This window comes from Sus scrofa, chromosome 15 (assembly GCF_054392235.1).
Source record: "Sus scrofa isolate SSC_HxYL_T2T_F1_AM1 chromosome 15, Sscrofa_HxYL_maternal_Yorkshire_Landrace_v2.0, whole genome shotgun sequence".
Classification (NCBI taxonomy): domain Eukaryota; kingdom Metazoa; phylum Chordata; class Mammalia; order Artiodactyla; family Suidae; genus Sus; species Sus scrofa.
The window spans coordinates 66,612,399-66,637,043 of NC_139397.1; the positions used below are offsets into that span (position 1 = coordinate 66,612,399).

Consider the following 24,645-nt stretch of genomic DNA (forward strand, 5'->3'; position numbering starts at 1 on the left):
CCAGGCTTGGATTGTCCATATGTCTTAAACACTTAATGAAAAATTATATTACATGACTCTATCTCCTCTGTTATTTGTCCAAGAGACTAAATATGATTCAGATTGTCTTCATAGGACTCTACTGATTGAAAGAGACATTTATTGGCTTTCTTTTTCTCTTTCAATTCCCTAATTTTGTTTTTTTTTTAATTTCAACCTTAAACTTATCAAAAGTAGAACCTACATTTATTGATAGTGTACTATTTCCCAGATCTTTTCTCAATGCTTTATCTCTTGCAATCTTCCATACGACCTTGTAAAGGAAATACTTGTAAAAATCACATTTAACAAATGAGGAAACTGCTTTGCTTAAGGATACAGTAAGGAGCAGAACCAGAATATTTATTGTATTTCTCAGTGCAAAGGTCATGCTGTTTCACCTAGAGGTAAGGATCTGGGTTTGAGCTTGACTGATCTTTCTGCTCTTTCTCTTACAGAAACATAGAAGCTTCTACCTTGCTCTACTTTATACTCTTGGAGGCAACATGGGAGCCTTGGTCACAGTGTTTCTTCTAATCTTGGTAAGTCGTTTCACTTTGTCTGATGGTAAAATGATGGGAGTGGACTAGAGGAAACCGCATATATTAGCCAGTTTTGACAGATCTCCAGCACCAGGACCAAGACGTGTCCTCCTTTCAGCCACACTCCTCACTGAGATACCTATAGAGAATCTAAGAGCATTTTGCATTGCCAGGTAGTGGCTCCCTTCACCGCTTCACTCCTTGTAGTGAACTCTTCTGAAAGGTAAAAGTAGGCAAGTTCCCTGTTTGGCTTACATGCTTAGAAACCTGATGTGATGGTGAACATCAGTTTCCCTCTCATCAAGAGAAAAAGAATGTGTACATATGTATGACTGGGTCACTATGCTGTACAGCAGAAATTGGCACAACACTGTAAACCAACTATACTTTAACTTTTAAAAATTTTTTAAAAATTAAAAAAAGGTGAATTCAAGCCATACCATCAGTCATTTCACCCATCTTCAATCATTGGGAAATACCTAAGTCACACTTGGAAGACATCCATTTTTCCAGAAAATAGAAAATGTTTGCCTTCTTTCTAGACTGGAAGCTGACTGAAAGTGCTTATTCAAAAGATGATTGAAGGGATGATATCTAACCATTACTGGAAACCTGGATGCTGGTGGAAATTTACACATTTCCTTACCCCTGCTCGCTCAGTCAGTGTTTTTATGACACTTGTATCACCCCAGGAGCAAATTATAGGAAAGCATGGCAATTTCATTTACCCACTTAATTGAAGCAATTCTCAAAAACAAAGTAAAACAAGAACAGATCTCTTTCTCAATTGTGCTTATGAACTTTTTTTTGGAAGATGCAGCATGTCTTTCCTTTACTATAAAATCCCTTTAAGCCTCATGTGAAGTGATCTATTTGCCCAGTCATTTATTCCTAAAGGGCAGGTTACTCCTTTGATGAAACATTTCCTTATGTATAAAATGACTCAAAATAATACAAGCTTATAGAGTTTCTATATGAAGTAATTAAGAAAATGCATGAGGATTTCCTGTTGTGACTCAGCTGGTTAAGGACCCTATGTCTCTGTGAGGATGTGGGTTCAATCCCTGGCCTGGCTCAGTGGGTTAAGGATCCAGTGATGCCACAAGTTGTGGCATAGGTTGCAGATCTGCCTTGGATCTGGTGCTGCTGCAGCCGGGGCATAGGCTTCAGGCGCAGCTCCAATTTGACCCCCCAGGCCTGGGAACTTCCATATGCCACAGGTGTGGCTGTAAAAAGAAAAAGAAAATGCATGAAAACACCTCACTTCTCTGTCTGTATAAGGTACTTGTCAGTCACTGTGCAGAATAAAAAAGATGATTTCATAAGGAAATTGACCAAGTCCTTAAGAAATTGCAGTCTGGTGAGAAAAATACATTCCTAAATCACCCAAAGTTAAAGAAAGTCGTATGTATGGAAGAGAAATATGGGTAAAATACCACAGGAGTTTGGAGAAGAAAGGGTACTTCCAGAATGATAAGATACAATATATTGTACAAGGCATTTGAACTCGGCTTTTAAGGATGGAATAAATTTGGACATAAACAAATGGAGGAGAGAAAATAGAATTTCTATTCTGTATAGTATTTTAGAAATACATGTCATAGGAGAATGGTCAGTGTTTTGGTTTGGCTGGAATACATGGTAGATGAAGGGGAGAATGGAAGTATGACTGGACTGAAGGTGGTTTTGAGTGCTTTTATTCTGGAGACCAGGATTTAGGGTGACAATGAGAATAGAGAGGCTATGAGGTGGAGTGACTGTGTAATGAAAGAGCACGGAAAGTTCAATGAGGGACATATGGGATTTGAGTTGTACCAAGAGCCATCTTGTTGGGTTTCCAGAGAATACGGAGAACTGGTGACCCTGGGGAAGAGGTACATGGCACGGTATAGTTCCCTTGGCTGTACCATTATAGCACGTGGTGACTTCCAAAATCATTCAGTAGAATAGATAGGCCTCTTAAGACTTCTGTAAACACAGAGCCCCAGCAGTTCCATCGCTTATCTCAATCCCTAGCCACTGGAGGCAGTAGAAGTAATATGCAAAGTAAGAGTGAGTGGGAGACTTAAGATAAAATTTGAAATAAATCTACTGAAGATGTTGATAAAGAGGACCAAAAAGTGCCAAATTGCATACCTTTTGGATTCAATTTATAGTGTGTTCATGATGGTCTAGGGTGAAGGAAACAATAAAGTGAAATAAGTTATTGATAAAGACAAGAAAAATAGAGCAAATAACATGCCTCAAATACACAAGGCAGAGAGTTAATTACAAGACAAAAAAAGTGACTGATATGTGAAAGGCAGGAAAATCCAAAGGAAAAACAAGGTGCTAACAAGTTGCTGGTTTTTATATTTTATTGTGGTAAGTTGCCTTCACATCAAAGAATTTTCTGATTCGAGAATCAAAAGCAATTTCTGGCAGCGGAAATTATTGAAATAGAAAATCAGGGGAAGCCATGAACTTCCATTACCATGTCAGGGAGTTTATTTTCTGCAGCTTGATTTTGTGGATGGAGATTTGTTATAACATAAAGATAAGAGAAGCTGATAGAAAAGGTAACTTGAAAAAAGCATATGACACAGCCAGTATGGCAGAAAAATAACCTAACACCCTGCAACTCTGAAAATATCAAATAAAAGACTCCCTGCCATAAAACCTTGGGAAGATAACTCTGTGCAGTAACATAAGGAGGATATTACAGGAAGGACCAATTTTATTCATGGGCTTTGGGCACATTTAGTAATACAAATCAGAAAATGGCCATAACTGGGCATATAAGTCAAGCAAAGCTAAAGAAAACCAAGGAGAAATTTGCTGGGGTTTGGCAGGAGGAAATTTTCTTTTTTTTTTTTTTTTTGGTCTTTTTTTTTTTTTTTTTTTTTTTTTTTTTTGTATTTCTTGGGCTGCTCCCGCGGCATATGGGGGTTCCCAGGCTAGGGGTCGAATCGGAGCTGTAGCTGCCGGCCTACGCCAGAGCCACAGCAACGCAGGATCCGAGCCGCGTCTGCGACCTACACCACAGCTCACGGCCACACCGGATCGTTAACCCACTGAGCAAGGCCAGGGATCGAACCTGCAACCTCATGGTTCCTAGTCGGATTCGTTAACCACTGCGTCACGATGGGAACTCCCAGGAGGAAATTTTCTTTCTTGTTGGAACTCCAAATTGATGGACTTATACTTCTCTTGGATGGGACCCAGTGAGAATGTGAGGGCTGGAACTGCTGCAGCCATTTTGCTGTTATTAGAGGAGCATGAAAGAGAAGAGAAGGGGAGGAAAAGTCTTTGATGACACCCACTGCTTATTGTGTGAGCCCATTAATTGAGTCTTGTCTGGAGCCAGTCTTACTTTTGGATTTTTCAATTATATAGCTCCCACATCTTTTCTTTAAAAGATTATATGTTACTTTTTGTTTCTGTTGCTTGTAACACAAAAAAATCCTCATAGAGTAAATGTTAAATAAATACTGTTATGAAAAAGAATTTGCAGTTTGTTTTATATAAAATAGGTCAATAACCCTAATTATATTAAAAGCTATTAAAAACAGTTTAGAAAAGCCAACAACTTGGCAGAAAAACAAGCAGAGCATCACTGAAAAAAGGAGTGCAAACTGCTCTTAGCTAAATTTTAAAAAAAAGAAAATAAAAGCTTCAATTGGCTCAGATTTAAAAACATACAAAAATAAAACTACATTGAGATACAGTATCTCACCTTTTAGATTGACTAAAATCCAAATGTTAAACAATGCATTTGACAAGGTTCTGGGGTAATCTATTTTAATCTGTTTCTGTTAAGAACACAAATTATAACAACATCCATGTAGCATATGTTGGCAATATCCAGCAAATTTACATACGAATTTTCCTTTGAGTAATCTAGCCCAAAGCTGGCAAAAAAAAAAAAAAAAAAAAATTATATGGAGAAAGCTATTTATTGCACTGATTGAATGTAAACAATAATACATCTGCTCAATCAAGTACTCTGCCACTGGAGAAAAGGATGAGGAATACCTCTACATGTAATAGAGCCAATATATTCAGTGAAAAGGCAAGATAGAGGCCAATGTATATAGATAGCAGACAGGTAAGTGACTAAAAAGGAGGTTATTCAAATATGTATATTCATTTTTTAATTTTTAAATTTTCTTTGTCTTTTTAGGGCTACACCCATGGCATATGGAAGTTCACAGGCTAGGGGTCTAATTGGAGCTACAGCTGTCAGACTACACCACAGACACAGCAGCAAGTAATCTGAGCTATGTCTGCAACCTGCGCCACACTGACGGCAATGGCAATGCCAGATCTTTGACCCACTGAGAAAAACCAGGGATCGAACCTGAGTCCTCATAGATACCAGTTGGGTTCGTTTCTGCTGAGCCATAACAGGAACTCCTGTTTATATTTTTTTTTAAATGGAAAGTAAACCTTATGTTTTTCAAAAAATGGTCACCTAAGGAGAGGGAGGGAGTATGTTGGAGGCCGAAATGAAAGCTCACCTTCTTTATACCTTTCATTGAGGATCTGTTAAGTATTTTACATAGTTATATCTCAAAATTAAGTTAAAAAGCAAATCCTAAAAACCAAAAGTGAAATAAAATAGTTCTGTTTGCGGTGTAACCACATAGAGTAACTTCTTCCAAGTGACTTCAAGACAGTCATTTGACTGTATATCCCAAGGGCAAAAACAAACTTTGCCATCAAAGTATCCAACCAAAATCTAGGTGATGTGAATATCATTAGAATAAGAAATGAAGATTTCCACTTCTGGAAAGATATTCTTTTCCCTATTCTTGGCACTAAGTACAATTAAAATCCCTAAACAGTATATACAAACAAGCATAAGAAGACTCCAGGAGTCCCCATTGTGGCACAGTGGAAACAAATCTGACTAGGAACCATGAAGTTGTGGATTTGATCCCTGGCCTCGCTCAGTAGATTAAGGATCCAGTGTTGCCATGAGCTGTGGTATAGGTCGCAGACAACGGCTCAGATCTGGCGTTGCTGTGGCTGTAGCTCTGATTCGACCCCTAGCTTGGAAACCTTCATGTGCTGCGGATGTGGGCCTAAAAAGCAAAAACAAAAAACAAACAGACAACACGCGTAAAAAGACTCTGAAAGGTGAAAAGAAGCCACATTGGCCAGGGACCTCAGGACCTAAGGAACAACACAGTAGTGAGTTCCTTTTGCATTATGCATCCTGGTCTGGGTGCCAGAAATGCCAACAAGCACAAATGTAAAAGCAAAAAAAAAAAAAGCCTATCTCTCTAGCCAAAGGCCCAGCAAAGGGGAAGTCTAGCAAGACAGACAGCTTGCAGATGCCTCTACTCAAGTTGAACATCATCCCACCCCCATCAGCCAAAGCAGAATGAGGAGCCTACATGCCCACCCTTGTCCAACTGCTTGTTGCAAACCAATCCGTACCCTGCCCCAGACCAGGTGATGGCAGGGATGGACAAGTGGGGAGCTGAAGCTTTACCATCAGCTGTAACAAGGACTCTCCCTACCATGTTGTTAGTGGAGGTCACTCAGGGAGTAGTAATTAAGTAGTAACTAATCCTTTCCCTCCCAGATGGGGCCCAGTGAAGAGCCTGAACTTTCTATCTCCTCACCATGGTAACAAGTTACCTCTCCATGATAGTGATGTCAGTGGAGGAAGTGGAGAACTTGGACTTCAGCCCCACTGGGCGCTGATCAGATGGCATCCACTTTCTTTTGCTAGTGTGGTTTCAGAGGAGGCCACTAAGACAGAAGACTTCCATAAAAATCAGAGTATCATAACATGATGTCCAACAGGTCTAGGATTTAAACAAAACTCACTCACCTTACAACAAACCAGGAAAGTCTTAATTTGAATGAGAAAATACAATCAATACATACCAACATCAAAATGACATAGATGTTATAGTTGTCTGACAAGGATTTTTATTTTTGAATTAAATTAAATATTTTTTGGACTCCCTCATGGCATGCAGAAGTTCCAGGGATTGAACCCACGCCACAGCACTGACACAAGCCACAGCACTAACAACACTGGATCCTTAGCCCACTGAGCTACCAGAGAACTCCTAACAAGGATTTTTTTTCTTTTTTTTTTTTTTGCCTTTTAGAGCCTCACCCATGGCATATGGACGTTCCCAGGCTAGGGGTCTAATCAGAGCTGCAGCTGCCAGCCTATGCCATGGCCACAGCAATGCCAGATCTGAGCCATGTCTGCAACCTATACCACAGCTCACAGTAAACGCCACATCCTTAACCCACTGAGTGAGGCCAGGGATCGAACCCACAACCTCATGGTTCCTAGTCAGATTCATTTCCTCTGCACCATGACAGGAACTCCCTGACAGGGATTTTTAAATACCTTCAATGGGCGTTGATGAACATGATTGGAAAAAAATAAAATTTCAGTAAAAAGTTGATTGTATAAAGGATAACCCAATGCAAATGTAAAAATCAGAAATTAAAAACGTCAGTTGATGGGCTCAAAAGTAAAATGGAGACGACAGAAATATTTCAGCCAAGTTGAATGTAGAAAAATAGAAATGGCTGAATCTGAATGACAGAGAGAAAATGGACTTGGGAAAAAAAAAAAAAGAACACAGCCCAGGGGACCAGTGGGACTATAACAAATAAGTGACATTTGTGTCTGAGAAAGAAAATGGCCCTAAAAAATAAATAATGACTAAAAATTCCTCAAATTTGGCAAGTGACATAAGCAAACCTACTCAAGAAACTGAGAAAACCCCATACAGGATGAACCCAAAGAAATCCATGCCAAAACAAATCATAATCAGACTTCTGAGAACTAAAGGCAAAGAAGACTTTTGAAAGAAGTCAGAGAAAAATGACACCTTACCTGTGGGAGAAAAACAATTCAAATAAGATTTGTTATCAGAAACATGGAAGTAGAAGGAAATGGCACAATATATTTCAAGTGATAAAAGAAAGGAACTGTCAACCAGAATTCTATAGCCAGTGAAAACAACCATGAGGAACAAAGTGGAAATGAGGACATTCTCAGGTGAAGAAAAACTCAAAAGAATTTGTTGCCAGCTGATCTGCCTTCCATGGCTTAAAGAAGTCCTGTTAACAGGAAGGAGATGAAGTTCCCGTTGTGGCTCTGTGGTAATGAGCCAGACTAGTATCCATGAGGACGTGGATTTTTTTTTTTTTTTTTTCCCACTGTACAGCAAGGGGGTCAGGTTATCCTTACATGTATACATTGCAGTTACAGTTTTTTCCCCCACCCTTTCTTCTGTTGCGACATGAGTATCTAGACAAAGTTCTCAATGCTATTCAGCAGGATCTCCTTATAAATCTATTCTAGGTTGTGTCTGATAAGCCCAAGCTCCCGATCCCTCCCACTCCCTCCACCTCCCATCAGGCAACCACAAGTCTCTTCTCCAAGTCCATGATTTTCTTTTCTGAGGAGATGTTCATTTGTGCTGGATATTAGATTCCAGTTATAAGTGATATCATATGGTATTTGTCTTTGTCTTTCTGGCTCATTTCACTCAGGATGAGATTCTCTAGTTCCATCCATGTTGCTGCAAATGGCATGATGTCATCCTTTTTTTATGGCTGAGTAGTATTCCATTGTGTATATATACCACTTCTTCCGAATCCAATCATCTGTCGATGGACATTTGGGTTGTTTCCATGTCCTGGCTATTGTGAATAGGGCTGCAATGAACATGCGGGTGCATGTGTCTCTTTTAAGTAGAGCTTTGTCTGGATAGATGCCCAAGAGTGGGATTGGGGGGTCATATGGAAGTTCTATGTATAGATTTCTAAGGTATCTCCAAACTGTTCTCCATAGTGGCTGTACCAGTTTACATTCCCACCAGCAGTGCAGGAGGGTTCCCTTTTCTCCACAGCCCCTCCAGCACTTGTTATTTGTGGATTTCTTAATGATGGCCATTCTGACTGGTGTGAGGTGGTATCTCATGGTAGTTTTGATTTGCATTTCTCTTATAATCAGCGATGTTGAGCATTTTTTCATGTGTTTGTTGGCCATCTGTATATCTTCTTTGGAGAAATGTCTCTTCAGGTCTTTTGCCCATTTTTCCATTGATTGATTGGCTTTTTTGCTGTTGAGTTGTATAAGTTGCTTATATATTCTAGAGATTAAGCCCTTGTCAGTTGCATCATTTGAAACTATTTTCTCCCATTCTGTAAGTTGTCTTTTTGTTTTCTTTTTGGTTTCCTTTGCTGTGCAAAAGCTTTTCAGTTTGATGAGGTCCCATGGGTTTATTTTTGCTCTAATTTCTATTGCTTTGGGAGACTGCCCTGAGAAAATATTCATGAGGTTGATGTCAGAGAGTGTTTTGCCTATGTTTTCTTCTAGGAGTTTGATGGTGTCCTGTCGTATATTTAAGTCTTTCAGCCATTTTGAGTTTATTTTTGTGCATGGTGTGAGGGTGTGTTCTAGTCTCATTGCTTTGCATGCAGCTGTCCAGGTTTCCCAGCAATGCTTGCTGAATAGACTTTGTTTTTCCCATTTGATGTTCTTGCCTCCCTTGTCAAAGATTAATTGACCATAGGTGTCAGGGTTAATTTCCGGATTCTCTATTCTGTTCCCTTGGTCTGTCTGTCTGTTTTGATACCAGTACCACACTGTTTTGATGACTGTGGCTTTGTAGTATTTCTTGAAGTCTGGGAGAGTTATGCCTCTTGCTTGGTTTTTGTTTCTCAGGATTGCTTTGGCGATTCTGGGTCTTTTGTGGTTCCATATAAATGTTTGGATTGTTTGTTCTCATTCTGTGAACAATGTCATGGGTAATTTGATAGGGATTGCATTGAATCTGTAGATTGCTTTGGGTAGGATGGCCATTTTCACAATATTGATTTTTCCAATCCAGGAACATGGAATATCTTTCCATTTCTTTACATCTTCTTTGATTTCTTTGATTAACGTTTTATAGTTCTCCTTTACCTCTTTGGTCAGGTGTATTCCGAGGTATTTGATTTTGTGAGGTACAATTTTAAAAGGTATCATTTTTTTGTATTCCTTTTCTAATGTTTCATTGCTGGTATACAGAAATGCAACTGACTTCTGAATGTTAATCTTATATCCTGCCACTTTGCTGAATTTATTAATCAGTTCAAGGAGTTTTGGGGTTGAGTCCTTAGGGTTTTCTAGGTATAGTATCATGTCATCTGCATACAGTGACAGTTTGATCTCTTCTCTTCCTATCTGGATGCCTTTTATTTCTTTTGTTTGTCTAATTGCTGTGGCTAAGACTTCCAAAACGATGTTGAAGAGCAGTGGTAAGAGTGGGCATCCCTGTCTTGTTCCAGATTTGAGTGAGAAGGCTTTCAGTTTTTCCCCATTGAGGATTATATGTGCTGTGGGTTTATCATAAATGGCTTTGATTATATTCAGGAATGTTCCCTCTATACCCACTTTGGCGAGGGTCTTGATCATGAATGGATGTTGAACTTTGTCAAATGCTTTTTCTGCGTCTATTGAGATGATCATATGATTTTTGACCTTTTTTTTGTTAATGTGGTGTATGATGTTGATTGATTTGCGTATGTTGAACCATCCTTGTGAACCTGGGATGAACCCAACCTGGTCATGGTGTATAATTTTTTTGGTATGTTGTTGGATTCGGTTGGCTAAGATTTTGTTGAGAATTTTTGCATCTATATTCATCAATGATATTGGGCGATAGTTTTCTTTTTTGGTGGTATCTCTGCCTGGTTTTGGAATGAGGGTGATGGTGGCCTCATAGAATGTCTTTGGGAGTATTCCTTCTTCTTCAACCTTTTGAAAGAGTTTAAGGAGGATGGGCACCAATTCCTCTTTATATGTTTGATAAAATTCACCTATGAAGCCATCTGGTCCTGGGCTTTTATTTGTAGGGAGTGATTTTATGACCTCTTCAATTTCATTTCTAGTGATGGGTCTGTTCAGTTGGTCTGTTTCTGCTTGATTCAGTTTTGGCAGGCTGTAAGATTCTAGAAAATTAGGACGTGGATTTGATCCCCAACCTTGCTCAGTGAGTTAAGGGTCTGGCGTTGCCATGAGCTGTGTGTAGGTTGCAGACGCAGCTCGGATCCCACATTGCTGTGGCTGTGGTATAGGCCAGCAGCTGTAGATTCGACCTCTAGTCCGGGCAACTTCTATATGGTATGGGTGTGACCCTAAAAAGAAAAAAAAAAAAAAAAGAAAGAAAGAAAGAAAGGAGGAAAAAGAAAGTAGATGAAAAAAGAAGAAACCTTGGAACATCAGTAAGGAAAAAAGAAAAAGAGAGTAAAACTATGGGTTAATGTAATTTACTTTCCTTTTCCTCTGTACTCTTTGAAATTATGTTTCATGATTGAGGCAAAAAATAGAACAATTTCTGATATGATTATCAATGGATGCAGAGGAAACTTTTTAGACAATTATAAATGGGAGAGGGCAAAGAGAAGTAATGTTTCATTCACACTGGCAAAATGTTAGTGGTGGACTGTGGTAGGGTGTATGTAGAATGTAATACCTAGAGTATTCACTAAAAAGATTATACCGTGGAATATACTTAAAAACATTGTAGATAAATCAAAATGGAAATAAAAAATGTTCAAGAAACCTACATGAATACTGGAAAAAAAATCAATTGAAACTGAAACAAAAAGATGAAACAAATTAGAAAATAAAATGACACAGTCTCTAACCTATCAGTGTTATTTCAAAGGCATTTTGCTGAGTGAGAAAAAAGTACCTTTTTTGAAAGATCACATACTGTATAATTCCATTTATATAATATTTTCTAAATGAAAAATTATACCGAGGGAACAGAAATCAGTGGTTGTCAGGGTTCAGGATTGTGGGGGTGGGTGGTGTGACTGCACATATGTACCATGAAGGAGACCATTGTAGTGATAGAATATTATATAAGATGGCTGTGTGGTGGTTTCATGAGTCTATAGATGATAAAACAGCATAGAACTGTACATGTACTTTGTACCAAGGTCAGTTTCCCACACTGCTCTTTTACTATAGTTTTGTAAGGTGTAAACACTGGGGGAAACTGGCTGAAGGGTACAGGGGACTCCTCTGCCCTATCCTTTGCAAATTCCAGTGAATGTACATCCATATTAAATATTCAAAAATAAGTTATTAAAAAACCCATATCTTGAAAGTTATAAGGTAAATCTGCATCCAGTGCTATGATAGAGAGGAAACATAAGGGCCCAATTCAATAGAAATAAATGAGAGCAACCTGACAGAAGAGGCAGCATTTGCACTGAAACTGGTCAGCTTTGTGCTTTCCCTGACAAACATTTGTTCTTCAAGTTTCAGCGCAAGCTGACCAGGAATATGGAATTGTATGTTCCCCAAAGAGGAAAATGGGAAGGAAAAGCACATTTAGAAAATGGTGCATGGTTAATTATGAACAAGTTATGTGGTCCTGTGGGAGAATGGCAGGTCTGATGAAAGAACATTGCCATGTCCACAGACATGCCTGGAAACAAGTTAATCCGCCCATGCGCATGCTGGCTTAGTCTTGCCTCCCCATTACAGATTGTATCATTATAATATTGTGATACAATATTGAGAAGCAAGAAACATTTTTCTTTTTTCACACCTCATATCACTGACCTTCAATGAATTATCCTTTTTTTTATCATACATGTATGCTCAAAATTTTAATAGAAGGAAAGGGCATGTAGATATTAGGTAGATATTGAGAAGAGGTGGAAGTAGATTTTAAACATTTATTAAATAATGGGTAAAATCACCATTAAAAAAAATAAAAACAACTACCAAACCCAATTGATCCTGTGGGTTGGATCTATAGTGCCCATCAGGAGTTGGATAAAGACAAATGCAGGACCATGGCTTTGTAAGAGTTTCTGTTTATGGAAACAATGTGCTATGGTAATTCCCCAGATACTGAGTATGCTACCATCAGAAAATTCATACAAATGCCAAAGTTTTCTTCTAGTTCCAAGATATATTCGATTGGAAGGGTTGACTTGCATCTGTAGGAGAAGAATGAGGCTTTTTTGTCAGTATGGGTCAAATATTTCATTATTACCCCCCTTTCATTTATCAAAAGTTTATTGAGTATTTATTCTTTCAAACATAGGGGCTTTCAAAGCTTAGACGCAAAGAAAGAAATTTGCCACATAAGAGTCTCAACACTTTTGCATGTTAAAAAAAAAATGGAACATAATTATGATAGTCAACAAACTGGGGAAGATGTTGGTCCAGTGTGAGAAGGACTAAAGGTTGCTATCCTTAAAATAGCAAGTGCTCATTTAATTTTGCAATTGAAAAATTGGGGGAGTTCCCTGGTTGCTCAGCGGGTTAAGAATCCTACTGGTGTCCATGAGGATGTGGGTTCAATCCCTGGCCTCACTCAGTGGATTAAGGATCTGGCATTTCAGTGAGCTGTAGTGTAGGTTGGCAGCTGTAGCACCAATTTGACCCCTAGACTGGGAACTTCCATATGCCACAGGTGCAGCCATTAAAAAAAAAAAAAAAAAAAAAAAAGATGTGGGGATATTACCACTGAAATCTCTAAAAATTACAATTCACCACTTCAAAAGGGAGGATAAGGTTGTTTCATTAAAATAAAACCTTGGTTATTTAGAAAAGAAAAGAGGAGAGAAGAAAAAAGAAAAGAAAACTGGTATACAACTAAAATAGATAATTCAGAGAAGATATATAAATAGTGAATATATGAAGTTATGTTCATTCTCACCATTAATCAGAGAAACACGAATTTAAACAAAACACTTTCCACTATTACAGGAAATAAATTATACACTGTTGTCCTGGGTGAATAAGTATATGCACAAAGAAGTTCAAATTTTTGTAAAGTCTTTCAATATGAGTTGAGTTTAAAAATGTTTAATAACGTTGCTCTAGAAATGGTACTCAAAGGATTTGTCATGAGGAAATAATAAAAAGGAAAAAAATTTTATATATACATATTTATATATAGATGTTCATTTAGATATTAGAATAAATAATTTTAAATTTCTTTGTTTTGAACTTTTTTTTCTTTTTAGGGGCTCCCCAACAGCATATGGATGTTCCCAGGCTAGGGGTCAAATCAGAGCTGTAGCCGCAGGCCTAGGGCACAGCACAGCAACCTCAGATCTGAGCTGCATCTGCAATCTACACCACAGCTCACGGCAACTCCAGATCGCCAACTCACTGAGGGAGGCCAGGGATCAAACCTGCTTCCTCATGGATAATAGTCAGATTCGTTTCTGCTGAGCCGCAATAGGAACTCCTCTTTTTTTTTGAACTTTAAAAAAAAAGTTTTATTGAAGTATATAGTTCATTTATATCTTGTGATAATTTGTGCTGTATACAACAAAATGATTCAGTTATATGTATACACACACTCATTCTTTTTCAGGTTCTTTTCCCATATAGGTTATTTCAGAATATTATGTAGAGTTCCTGTGTTATACAGTAAGTCCCATTTGGCCAATCATTCCATATACCACAGTGTGCATATGCTAGTCCCAAACACCCAATCCATCCCTCTCCTTGACCTGTCCTCCTTGGTAACCATAAGTTTATTTTCAAAGTCTGTGAATCTCTTTCTGTTCTGCAAATAAGTTCATTTGTAGCCTTTTTAAAAGATTCCAGATATAAGTGATGTCATATGATGTTTGTCTTTCTCCGTCTGATTTACTTCACTTGGTATGATAATCTCTAGGTCCATTCATATTGCTGCAAATTGAATTATTTTCATTCTACTTTTTTTTTTTTTTGGCCATGCCTGTGGCATGCAGAAGTTCCTGGGCCAGGCGTCAAACCTGTGCCACAAGCAGTGATAAGAGCCACAGCAGTGACAATGCTGGATTCTTAACCTGCTGGGCCACCATAGAACTCCTAGTTCATTCTTTTTTATGGCTGAGTAATATTCCATTGTATAAAGGTTCCACATCTTTTATTAATTTTTTTTTTCTTTTTGTCTTTTTAGGGCCGCCCCTGTGGCAAATGGAGGTTCCCAGTCTAGGGGTCGAATTGGAGCTGTAGCTGCCAGCCTACACCACAGCCACAGCAACACCAGATCCTAGCCGAGTCTGCCAGCTACACCACAGCTCAAGGCAATGCTGGGTCCTTAACCCACTAAGTGAGGCCAGGGATTGACCCATAACCTCATGGTTCCTAGTTGGATTCATTTCTGCTGCGCCATGACAGGAATTCCAGTGTTCCACGTCTTCTTTATTCATTCCTCTGTCTCAAATTCTAATGATTCAGTGATAAAATAAATACCAGTAAATTCACAAATTATACTGTTATGTAGACACTGAAATAGTATTTCAAACACTGACATGGTAAAATACATAACCTACAAATATCAAATAAAAAAGTCAGGATACATATGGGTATGATTGTTTCATAAAATACTAATATGTGTATTTTTATTTTCCTTTTTACAGTTGTTTTTGGTATTTTCTAAATCGTCTATAATACATATTTTACTTTTATAATTGGTAAACCAGTTGTAATTCTAATATAATTATACAACAGCCCATTAAGGAATTGTGTATCTAAATTAATTTTTCTAACAATGTGTTTCAGAAACTGAATATAAAGTTTCTTCATAGAAAATTATTAATCATAATTATTATGTATTGATTTGTTTATTATCTGTCTTCCTCAGTAGAATATCAACTTCTACCTGTATTTATAATACAGCTCTATGTAACTGAAGGAAATTTTCTTTATCTGTACTGTCCAATATTATAACCACCCAACATACAGTGATCGAGTACTTGAAATGTGGCCAATACAACTGAAAAACTGAATTTTTTATTTTATTTTATTTAACTTAACTTAAATACAAATTTATATAGCCAAACACCATAATGTAATTCTAGAGCCCAGAATAGTGCTGGGTGAAGAGTAGATACTAAATGAACATTTGAGTAGCATTTGGATAAATAAGTGAGATTATTTGATGATTTGGCATCATTTGATCATATTGGTAAAAGAACAGAAATAAAATTTGGTATTATCCCACATATAATATTAATATTAAAAATGGACCAGTTTGGAAGTTGCAAGCCCTATTATCAAAATGAAATGGGAGGACGTTCCCATGTGACCCAGCGGGTTAAAAATCCGGTGTTGCCGCTGCTGTGGTGCAGGTTACAACTGTGGCTCAGGTTCAGTCCCTGGCCCAAGAACTTCCACATGTCACAGGTATGGCCAAAGAAAAGAAAATAAATAGGAAATGGTGACTGTAATGATACTAATAATTGCTTAATTGCTTAATAGCACTATAAATATGAAATCATTTAATCCTCCCAATCTCAAGAAGTAAGTAATTTCCTCTCATTTTACACATAAGGAAACTGAGGCACAGAGAGACAAGGTAACTTACTCAAGGACACACAGCTAGTAGAGCCAGTGTTCAAATATAGATAGTCTGGGTTCATTTGTGTTCTTATCCTCTGTAATATAATGTCTAGATGAGCAGATACCTTTTCTAATGACTGGGGTGGTATTTGGTGTCAAAGCTAGACAGGTCTAACTTTACAGAGGGCTGAAATGGATTTAGGTGGATTTTCTAGGTTGGGCCTCCTGTATCCAAGCACAGTGAACATAATGCACAGTGTCTTTGTTTGGTTTGGTTTTCAGTTCGTCTATGCAAACTCCAGAAATTCATCCAACAAACATGGACTGTGTAAAACTAAGTGCCAGATATTGTGTAAGGTTTTGGAGCTACAAATATAAAGAAGCTGTGTTACTTTTCCCTCGGAAGATCTTACACTAGTAAAGAAAGATTCATAAAAAGATATAAAATGTGCTAAGCACCAAAATGAAAAATAAAAATAGAATTCTGGGAGCCCAGATGGGGAGAGAGAGAGAAAGAGAGAGAGTTCATTTGGAAAGAATTGAAACTGAGGGGTGAGGGTCCCTATTTCTACTCCACTTTCTGCTCTGTAAATTCACCCTGACACTCATTCATGGTCAGAGCTTGTCGATTTGAGTTTGACCCACATTTGCTAGCTCGTGACTTCAGGACAGGTTGGTTTTGGTGTCCATAATGGGTTCAAACGTCCCTATCCTGTAGATCTTATGGATTTTTTAAAATGAAAGTCAAAATGAGATCTTGCCTCTTTCAGTCCCATACAAAGTGTAAAGCACCGTGTCAGTGTCAGGCATGCCTCTGATTTGGTTAATCTATGCCATCTAAAGGGGGTGGAAAAGCGAGACATTTATCCTCAAAACTCTTAGTTGTTGAAATGGCAGACCCATGCATGAATAATGAGTGGATAGGCTCCCTGGATGGTGTCTAGACTTCAGGGGAGTATCTGATCTAGCATCTCAAAGGATCTAATCTGCAAAATGAACTGTCAGTGACTGAGTTGGCACAAGTGGGGCTGCATTACAGAAGTCTGTTTTTGGAAGATGGAAGATAAAGGACGACAAATGGAGGGCGCAAGGTGTTATCTGGAGGGCACTGCAGGTATCAGGTAGATCTGCATTTCATATAAGGGGATCGCAAGAGGGAGAAAAGGAGAGGGTCCAGGAATATTTGAAAAAGAATAGAAATCTGCGAGCTGTGACTTGAATCTCATCAATTTCGCATAAAAGAAAATCACACTTGTGAAACACCATACAGCTTTAAAATATACTCTCAGAAAGATTTTCCCTTTATCTTAAAAAAAGAGTAGAAGTCTAACATCGAATAATTTGCATTAAGCACTATCACCCCCACTTTGGAAATAAAGAAAGAAAGAACCTGGAAAGCTTAAGTTATTTGTTCAGAGCTTCATAATAAATAAGAAAGGCTCTCTGATCTGAAGTCCAGTTATTTCCAGCACATTGTAGAAAATAGGCATATAAAAGGAAATGAAATTGGCCAAGTTGGTTAATGACTGATTTCACTGGAGAAATTTAACAGGAGATCTGGGCCTGGGTAAACCATGTGGCCAACACTGTGAACCATCTTAGACTTCTTTGTAATTCTTTTCATTGGAATTAATATTCAACATTTACTCAAGATTTTCAGTGATTTACATAGGAAAATAAACAGGGGAGTTAAGCTTTACCTCGTCAACCTTCAACCAGATTCAAGGATGTCGGGCAAAGAAGTTATTGCTTGGCCTTTCCCCAGGCAAACTCACTTTCCTGGAGGGCTGTCTGCAATGGCCAGAGGCTGTCTTTGTCAGCTGTGCTCTGATAATTTGTCTTAAAATAGAAGTTCCCCAGGCTGCCCAGGGGAACCTGGCCTCTCTTGAAATCCTCTTCTGAAAGATAGCTTTTGCCTAAAGCTCTAACTATCTCATAAAAGGCAAGGGAAGATAGTGGCAATTATCCAAGGGATTCCAGGAAGAAAAATGAATTTGGCCTTCATTACCTAACTTTTCAGCAAAAATCTCTTAGAGCAGGGCTTCTCAATTTCTATTGTGCCGAGATCTTATCAAAACGCAGATTTTAACAAAGGATCTTGTTAAAATGCAAATTCTAATTCAGTAGATTTGGGATTTGGGGTGGAGATTCTGCATTTCTAACAGGCTCCCAGATGATGCTGATGCTGGTCTGTGGACCACACCTTCCGTAGTAAGGTTTTAGAACATCTGCTTATCAATGGAATTTGCTCCAGTTCTCTACTTCCTAGCTTTGGAGCAGAAGGTCTTAGAATTTAGGTCACATTAGAATTACTGGAGGATCTGGGAAAAAATGTGAAGTTTGATTTGGTAGACCTGGGTAATGTCTGAAAGTTTGTTTTTCCAACAAGTTTCTCAGCTGTCCCATTTTTCTAAGAAACGTTGCTTTAGAGGAAGTATTGTGGTGACCCAGGGTACACAGAAATGCACCAGAAATGGTCAACATGGTCCCAGCTTTTGGGACCAGGAAGTCTTAGCTAGTGAGAGCTTTCTTTAACTGGAAAACAAGATAAAATTCAATTAAAGAAGTTCAGCCTTTAAATTCAGAAAAATAAAATAAGATTAATGGGGGTGGGGAGGAATCACATGGGCATCTGCATTGCTGGGCAGAGAAAAGGAGTCTCAGGTCTCTTCAGATTACAACTCTGGTAGTGTCATGCTGAAGGACCTGCAGTGTGACAGAAGTAGGAGCCTGCAGAGGGTGAGAATAACTAGCACTGAGACCGTGGAAGAGGGCGTGTTCAACAGTCCCTAGAGGTCCAAACACCCCAGTAAAGAGTAAGAGGACACACGTAGCCCTCCAGCCAAAACTGAGTCTTATTTTTTGTTTTTAGAAACTGTTTCTAGGGAAACTCACTAGCAAGATCTCTTGGTCTCTACAAGCAGAGGTTGTTTTAAGAAATAATTGTTTTTTGGCAACTCATTGACTATAAAGGAGCAATATAAAAGGGAGTAAAATTGATCCATGAGGAATTCCCATCGTGGCTCAGTGGTTAATGAATCCGACTAGTATCCATGAGGACTTGGGTTTGATCCTTGGTCTTGCTCAGTGGGTTAAGGATCGGGCATTGCCTTGAGCTGTGGTGTAGGCTGCAGATGTGGCTTGATCCTGCATTGCTGTGGCTGTGGTCTAGGCTGGCAGCTATAGCTCTGATTCCACCCCTAGCCTGAGAACCTCCATGTGCCATGAGTGCAGCCCTAAAAAGATAAAAGCAAAAAAAAAAAAAAAAATTGATCCATGATGCAAACAGAGCTGTGTTCCACTATGATCTTTTCCTTAGATAACCCCTTGGGGAGGAGAGGGTGACATGGTTTCAGCTGCCCATCCTGAACTATAAGAGGACACAAGGTGAGGGAGAAAAGCAAGGTGGGGTTCAAAGGGCAGTGAATTAGGATCCAAAAGATTAGTTGTTGCAGCCTTGGCTCAAACACTAAGTAGCTGTGACATCTTGTACCATCACTGGACCTCACTGGGTCTTGTATCCTTCGTCACATAAAGAGAATGGTATTAAGCTAGATTTAAAATAAAGTCCCATCTAGCTTGGGAATTCTGTGTTTTCATGACTGCAGCCACTGTTTTCTTCTTACTAGGTCTATGATGAGCTGAGAAGAACTGGGGGAGAAGTCTTATGCACACTCATTAACAAATGCATTACATCCTTTGTACATATGAAGGGTATGCAAGTGACTTGATTATCCGCTTTTCTAATTTCATGAAGGCAAACTTCTATAGTGTGACATGCCTTACACTCAAGAACTTTGCTTTTGTTTTCTATTCTTTCTGATCCAGTCATTGCCACAGATCACAAACGCGATTCCCTAAACTGTTGGAATCTCAGATATAAAATAAATGGATGAAGCATGGCTTGGATTTACAAAGACATCTCCATTAATATGCCATAGACGTTTTTGGTTTGTTTATTTGGAATATTCAGATAATTAAAAAATCTTTTATTAGCAGAACGATAATTTCTGATATCTTTCAATTCTGGAGCTTGGGGGTTAGACTACAGAATAGATTTAGACCACTTTGGTCCAAATCAAAGTGTAAACCTCACCTCTTTTTGTGATTCCCTTAAATTGTAACTAATTATTCCTTCTTCTTTGATCTTATAAATTATTCTTTATCTATCCTTTAGCATATTTCTAGGTATAAGTGAACAAACTTAGGTAATATATAATCTCAATTTACCCCAAACACTGAAATGATTGGGTAGATTAAACTATCTTCTAAAACCATGCAGAGAACTTGGTAAACATCTCTGTGTTGGACTAAATGAAAAATGAATGTCTTAGTCTGAAAAGTGTGGAGTCCCAGAGGAAGGATCTGAATAAACAGAAAGGAGGAATATTTTTCATACTGCAGCCCTGGGTTGCCTGTATGAATGCAGAAGTGCAGGTCCAGCTCTGCATCCCCAGCTCGGTGAACTTGAGGGAGCTTATTAACCTTCCTGATTTCTACTTTCCTCAACTATCAAATGGCAGTTATAACACTAAGTTCCTAGGGTAGATACGATAAATAACACATAAAATTCAACAGAGTCTGGTTCTAGGTACTCAGTCAGTATAAACTAACAAGAATGACAATGATGTTGGGGGGGGAATACCAGTTGAGAGTGAGGAGCAGTTGATCTCCTGGCAGAGTAGACAAAGCAGGGAGATAAATTCCAAGGCCAAATTCAAGCAAGAATAGAGCCTGATTTGGGGATTAAGGGTCCTGCGGCATTTTCTGAAGTTAACTGATTTCAAATAGTTTCAATCTACCACTCTTTGGTGCTTCATTTGTCTGCAAACTGTGAGGTTTAGGGGCAATTGCCTGACTATCATGCTTTATAATACACACTCCACAGAGGAGATGAAACTCCATGAAAGGGAGTAAATTAATTTACAGTGTTTTTCCAAGGTATCAACGGCTTATTTTGAGACACAATTATTAAAATGATAATTGGTTACTGGCAACTAGAAAATTGGAAGGAAAGAAATGAATTATAAAAGAATGGAAACTCTGTGGATCATTTTTATTCTTCCAAGTAGTTTGTGCTACTTAGCAGCCTTCGGAGAAGCAAATCAATAATTATTATTTAGAGCTTCCCTCCAGCTTCCAGTGCTTTGGGAGCCTTTGCTCTATCAGGGATCCCTGTAATTTCATCAATATGGTATCATTAGCACTCCACAGTTAGCAATTAACCTTTATCCAACAAGCTCAGTTATAGCTTGAGGAAAAAACTGTCAGTCACAGGGAATATGCTCAGATTTCAGTGGTAGAGCTGGCCTATTTCAGAAAGATGAAACAGCTGTTGAAGTTAAGAGTTAGAACTAGAGGAAGAATCGATTTGTAAGAACCAGTTTCCTGTTTTCTAGGCAACGGGAGGAACCAAGAGGATATCCGTATCAATCGTTTTTAATTTTGGTAATAAGTAAAGTGCACCCTTACTCCCAGCAGGGGGCGCCATAGCGTTCTGGTTTCTTACAGGGCTCATTAAAGACAGCTCCATTTTAGATACCTATTAGTCTTCCAGTAATTATACCACTACGTTTGTAGCACGCTTTCCCACAGTTATGTCAAATGATCCTGACAACAACACTGGGGATTAGTGATAACTATGTCTTTTATTCTGATTAGAAAGTGAAGTTCACTAAGGTCAAGTAAGCTGCCGTTCCTGCCACAGCTGTTATGTAGCACCAAGCCCCGGTCATTTTTACTCATTTTCATGAGTACTTTTGAGGAAACACATATTCCTGGATCCTTGCCCCAGATCTACCAGTAAATTTCTGAGTGACCTTGAAAGTTCCTATCTGGTCCTCAGTGTCCTCAGCTGTAATAACAGGGGGTTGGTTCAGTGGACGTTCAGCTCATTGCTAGATATGAAATCTATGATTCTGGACATCTCCAAATTAATTTTGCATCTCTGCAAGAGTACTTTATTATTAATTATTGATGAAATGACATCATAATGTCCCAGTCATTGTCCTAGAATCTATTTTGTAAGAGTAATGGTGTTTTTAGTAATATGAGCATCCTCCGCAGCATTTGCCTTTTACATCTTTGCAAAGAGTGTTTTGTTGACTCTTTTCAAAATAGTGTCCAAGATTTACAGATTATACTTGTAGTAATACTATTAATTTCCCCACTAGATCTAAAAATTGCTTCTGACATGTATTATAAGTAACTGGAATGATTTAAGTAGTCCAAACAAAATAATTAAGAGATGGATGGAGTAGGGATTCATGCATGCTGTTTACATTAATGTGAATTGGCTGGCATATAAAATGTCATTAGCGAAGGAGAAAAAGATTCCAGAGACAGGTCTACAAATAATCTATGTATTTGATGAAAACATTCCAAGTAGAGAAAGAAATGCCTCACTTTAATTTATCATAGACTAAATTAAATATAGAAAGAAATATCAGCTTTTGTTAAGAAGATTAACTTTTTGTTTAATATATAGGGATTGTTGGTCTCAAAGATTAAAATTGAATACAATCCAGTAAAGAAACAGTGATTTTTTTTTAAATCTAGAAAAGTCTTTGCAGAGAGAAAAATGAGAAAACACCCTATGAAGTAAATTAAAAACTCTGGAGAATGTTCCTTGGTTTGTCTAAGCTCTTGAAGAAGAATTCTAGAGACCTTGCTCCTTTATCTCACTAGAGGTAAACTTTAAAGGGGGTTAAATTCTCTTCAGTTCTATGTTCTACTTACAGCCATGAGGTCTGAAAAAGATTTAATGGAAATGAAGAGGTTTGGAACACACTGATTGCTGTAATTGATACATTTTATTTTATTTTATTTTATTTTATTTTTTTGTCAGCAGAAATTCAACATGTTTTTAATATATGCATATTACTAATTTCTTTTTATTTTACGATTTTTTCTATTATAGTTGATTTACAGTGTTCTATCAATTTTCTACTGTACACCAAAGTGACCCAGTAAAATATATATATATATTCATTCTTTTTCTTAGGATATCCTCCGTCATGGTCTATCATAAGTGACTAGATATAGTTCCCAGTGCTATATAGCAGGATCTCATTGCTTATCCATTCCAAAGGCAATAGTTTGTATCTATTAATCCCAGATCCCTAGTCCATCCCACTTCCCCCCGCCTCCCTTGGCAACCACAAGTCTGTTCTCCAAATCCATGAGTTTCTTTTCTGTGGAAAGTTTCATTTGTGCCGTATATTAGATTCAAGATATAAGTGATATCATATAGTATTTGTCTTTCTCTTTCTGACTTACTTCACTCAGCATGAGAGTCTCTAGTTCCATCCATGTTGTTGCAAATGACATTATTTTGTTCTTTTTTATGGCTGAGTAGTATTCCATTGTGTGCATATACCACATCTTCTTAATCCATTCATGTCAATGGACATTTGGGTTGTTTCCATGTCTTGGCTATTGTGAATAGTGTTGCAATGAACATAGGGGTGCATGTATCTTTTTGAATTATAGTTTTATCTGGATATATGCCCAAGAGTGGGATTGATGGGTCATATGGTAGTTCTATACTTAATTTTCTGTGGTACCTCCATACTGTTTCCTATAGTGGTTGTACCAACTTACATTCCCACCAATGTAGGAGGGTACCCTTTTCTCTACACCCTCTCCAGCATTTGTTATTTGTGGACTTCTTAATGATGGCCATTCTGACTGGTGTGAGGTGGTACCTCATAGTAGTTTTGACTTGTATTTCTCTAATAATCAATGATGTTGAGCATTTTTTCATGTGTCTGTTGGCCATCTGTATATCTTCCTTGGAGAAATGTCTATTCAGGTCTTTTTGCCCATTTTTCCATTGGATTTTTTTTTTTTTTTTTGCTGTTGAGTTGTATAAGTTGTTTGTATATTTTACAGATTAAGCCCTTGTCAATTGCATTGTTTGAAAGTATTTTCTCCCATTCCATAGGTTGTCTTTGGGACATTTTATTTTAAATGAAGGCAGATACTCTGATGATAACTTTCTGTGAGTCATTTATTCAAAATTCTGTATCACTTCTGTCACAAGTTTTAATAACGATATATACATTTAGGTTAACAATTCCTTTTTTTCCCTACTACTGACATGCCAACATTGTTTTTCCTTGTCTTTCACATCAAGTATTATATTATACCACTGTCATCATCAAAGTTCTTATTAGGAGGATTTAAAGTCCTTCTAAAAGCAAACACAAGCAAGCTCCATAATTTCAACAATGAATGTAGAGAAAAAATAACTATCATAGAATTTAAGAAATGTAATAGTCAGTATATGTATATATATATATATATATATATATATATATATATATGTATGTTTATATATATGCAATTCCTTTAATGCAAATCTCTCTATGACCTCGGTGCATACCCCAGTTAAAAGTAGAACCACACTACTATGGTTGAATTTGGAGTAAAGAGCATAGAAGCCCTATCTTCCCTCATTTCCAGTAGAGGTCACAGAGATACTACCAGAGTTTGAAAACCAATGATGCAATCCATGTCCTTTCCACTTTTTACACATGAGGAAACAGAGGCCCAAATATGTGAAATTTCTTGACCCTAGTTACAGTTGTGCACTCACCCACCCAGGCTGGGCCTCCTCCCCAGGTTCAGTGATGAGATGATGGCAAAACTCTTTCTCTCTGAAGATCCAAAGTCCTGCCTCCCAGTCACCAGGGTCTACTGATTTGGCCGTTGACCTCACTGAATTGATGTGTTCTTGTCCTAGCATAGGAAAGATAGTAG

General features: G+C 38.0%; 1 protein-coding gene across 43 annotated transcripts in view; it reads left to right on the forward strand.

Moving 5' to 3' along the window:
• Nucleotides 1–24,645, forward strand: part of FUT10 (fucosyltransferase 10) — a 429,533-nt gene that overhangs the window by 246,137 nt on the left and 158,751 nt on the right. For all 43 annotated transcript variants that reach the window (XM_085000164.1, XM_085000131.1, XM_085000142.1 and 40 more), the window contains one exon: nt 477–560. In XM_085000164.1, the coding sequence (XP_084856290.1) occupies nt 477–484 (8 nt within the window). In that variant the 3' untranslated portion in view covers nt 485–560. The remainder of the gene's footprint in view (nt 1–476; nt 561–24,645) is intronic.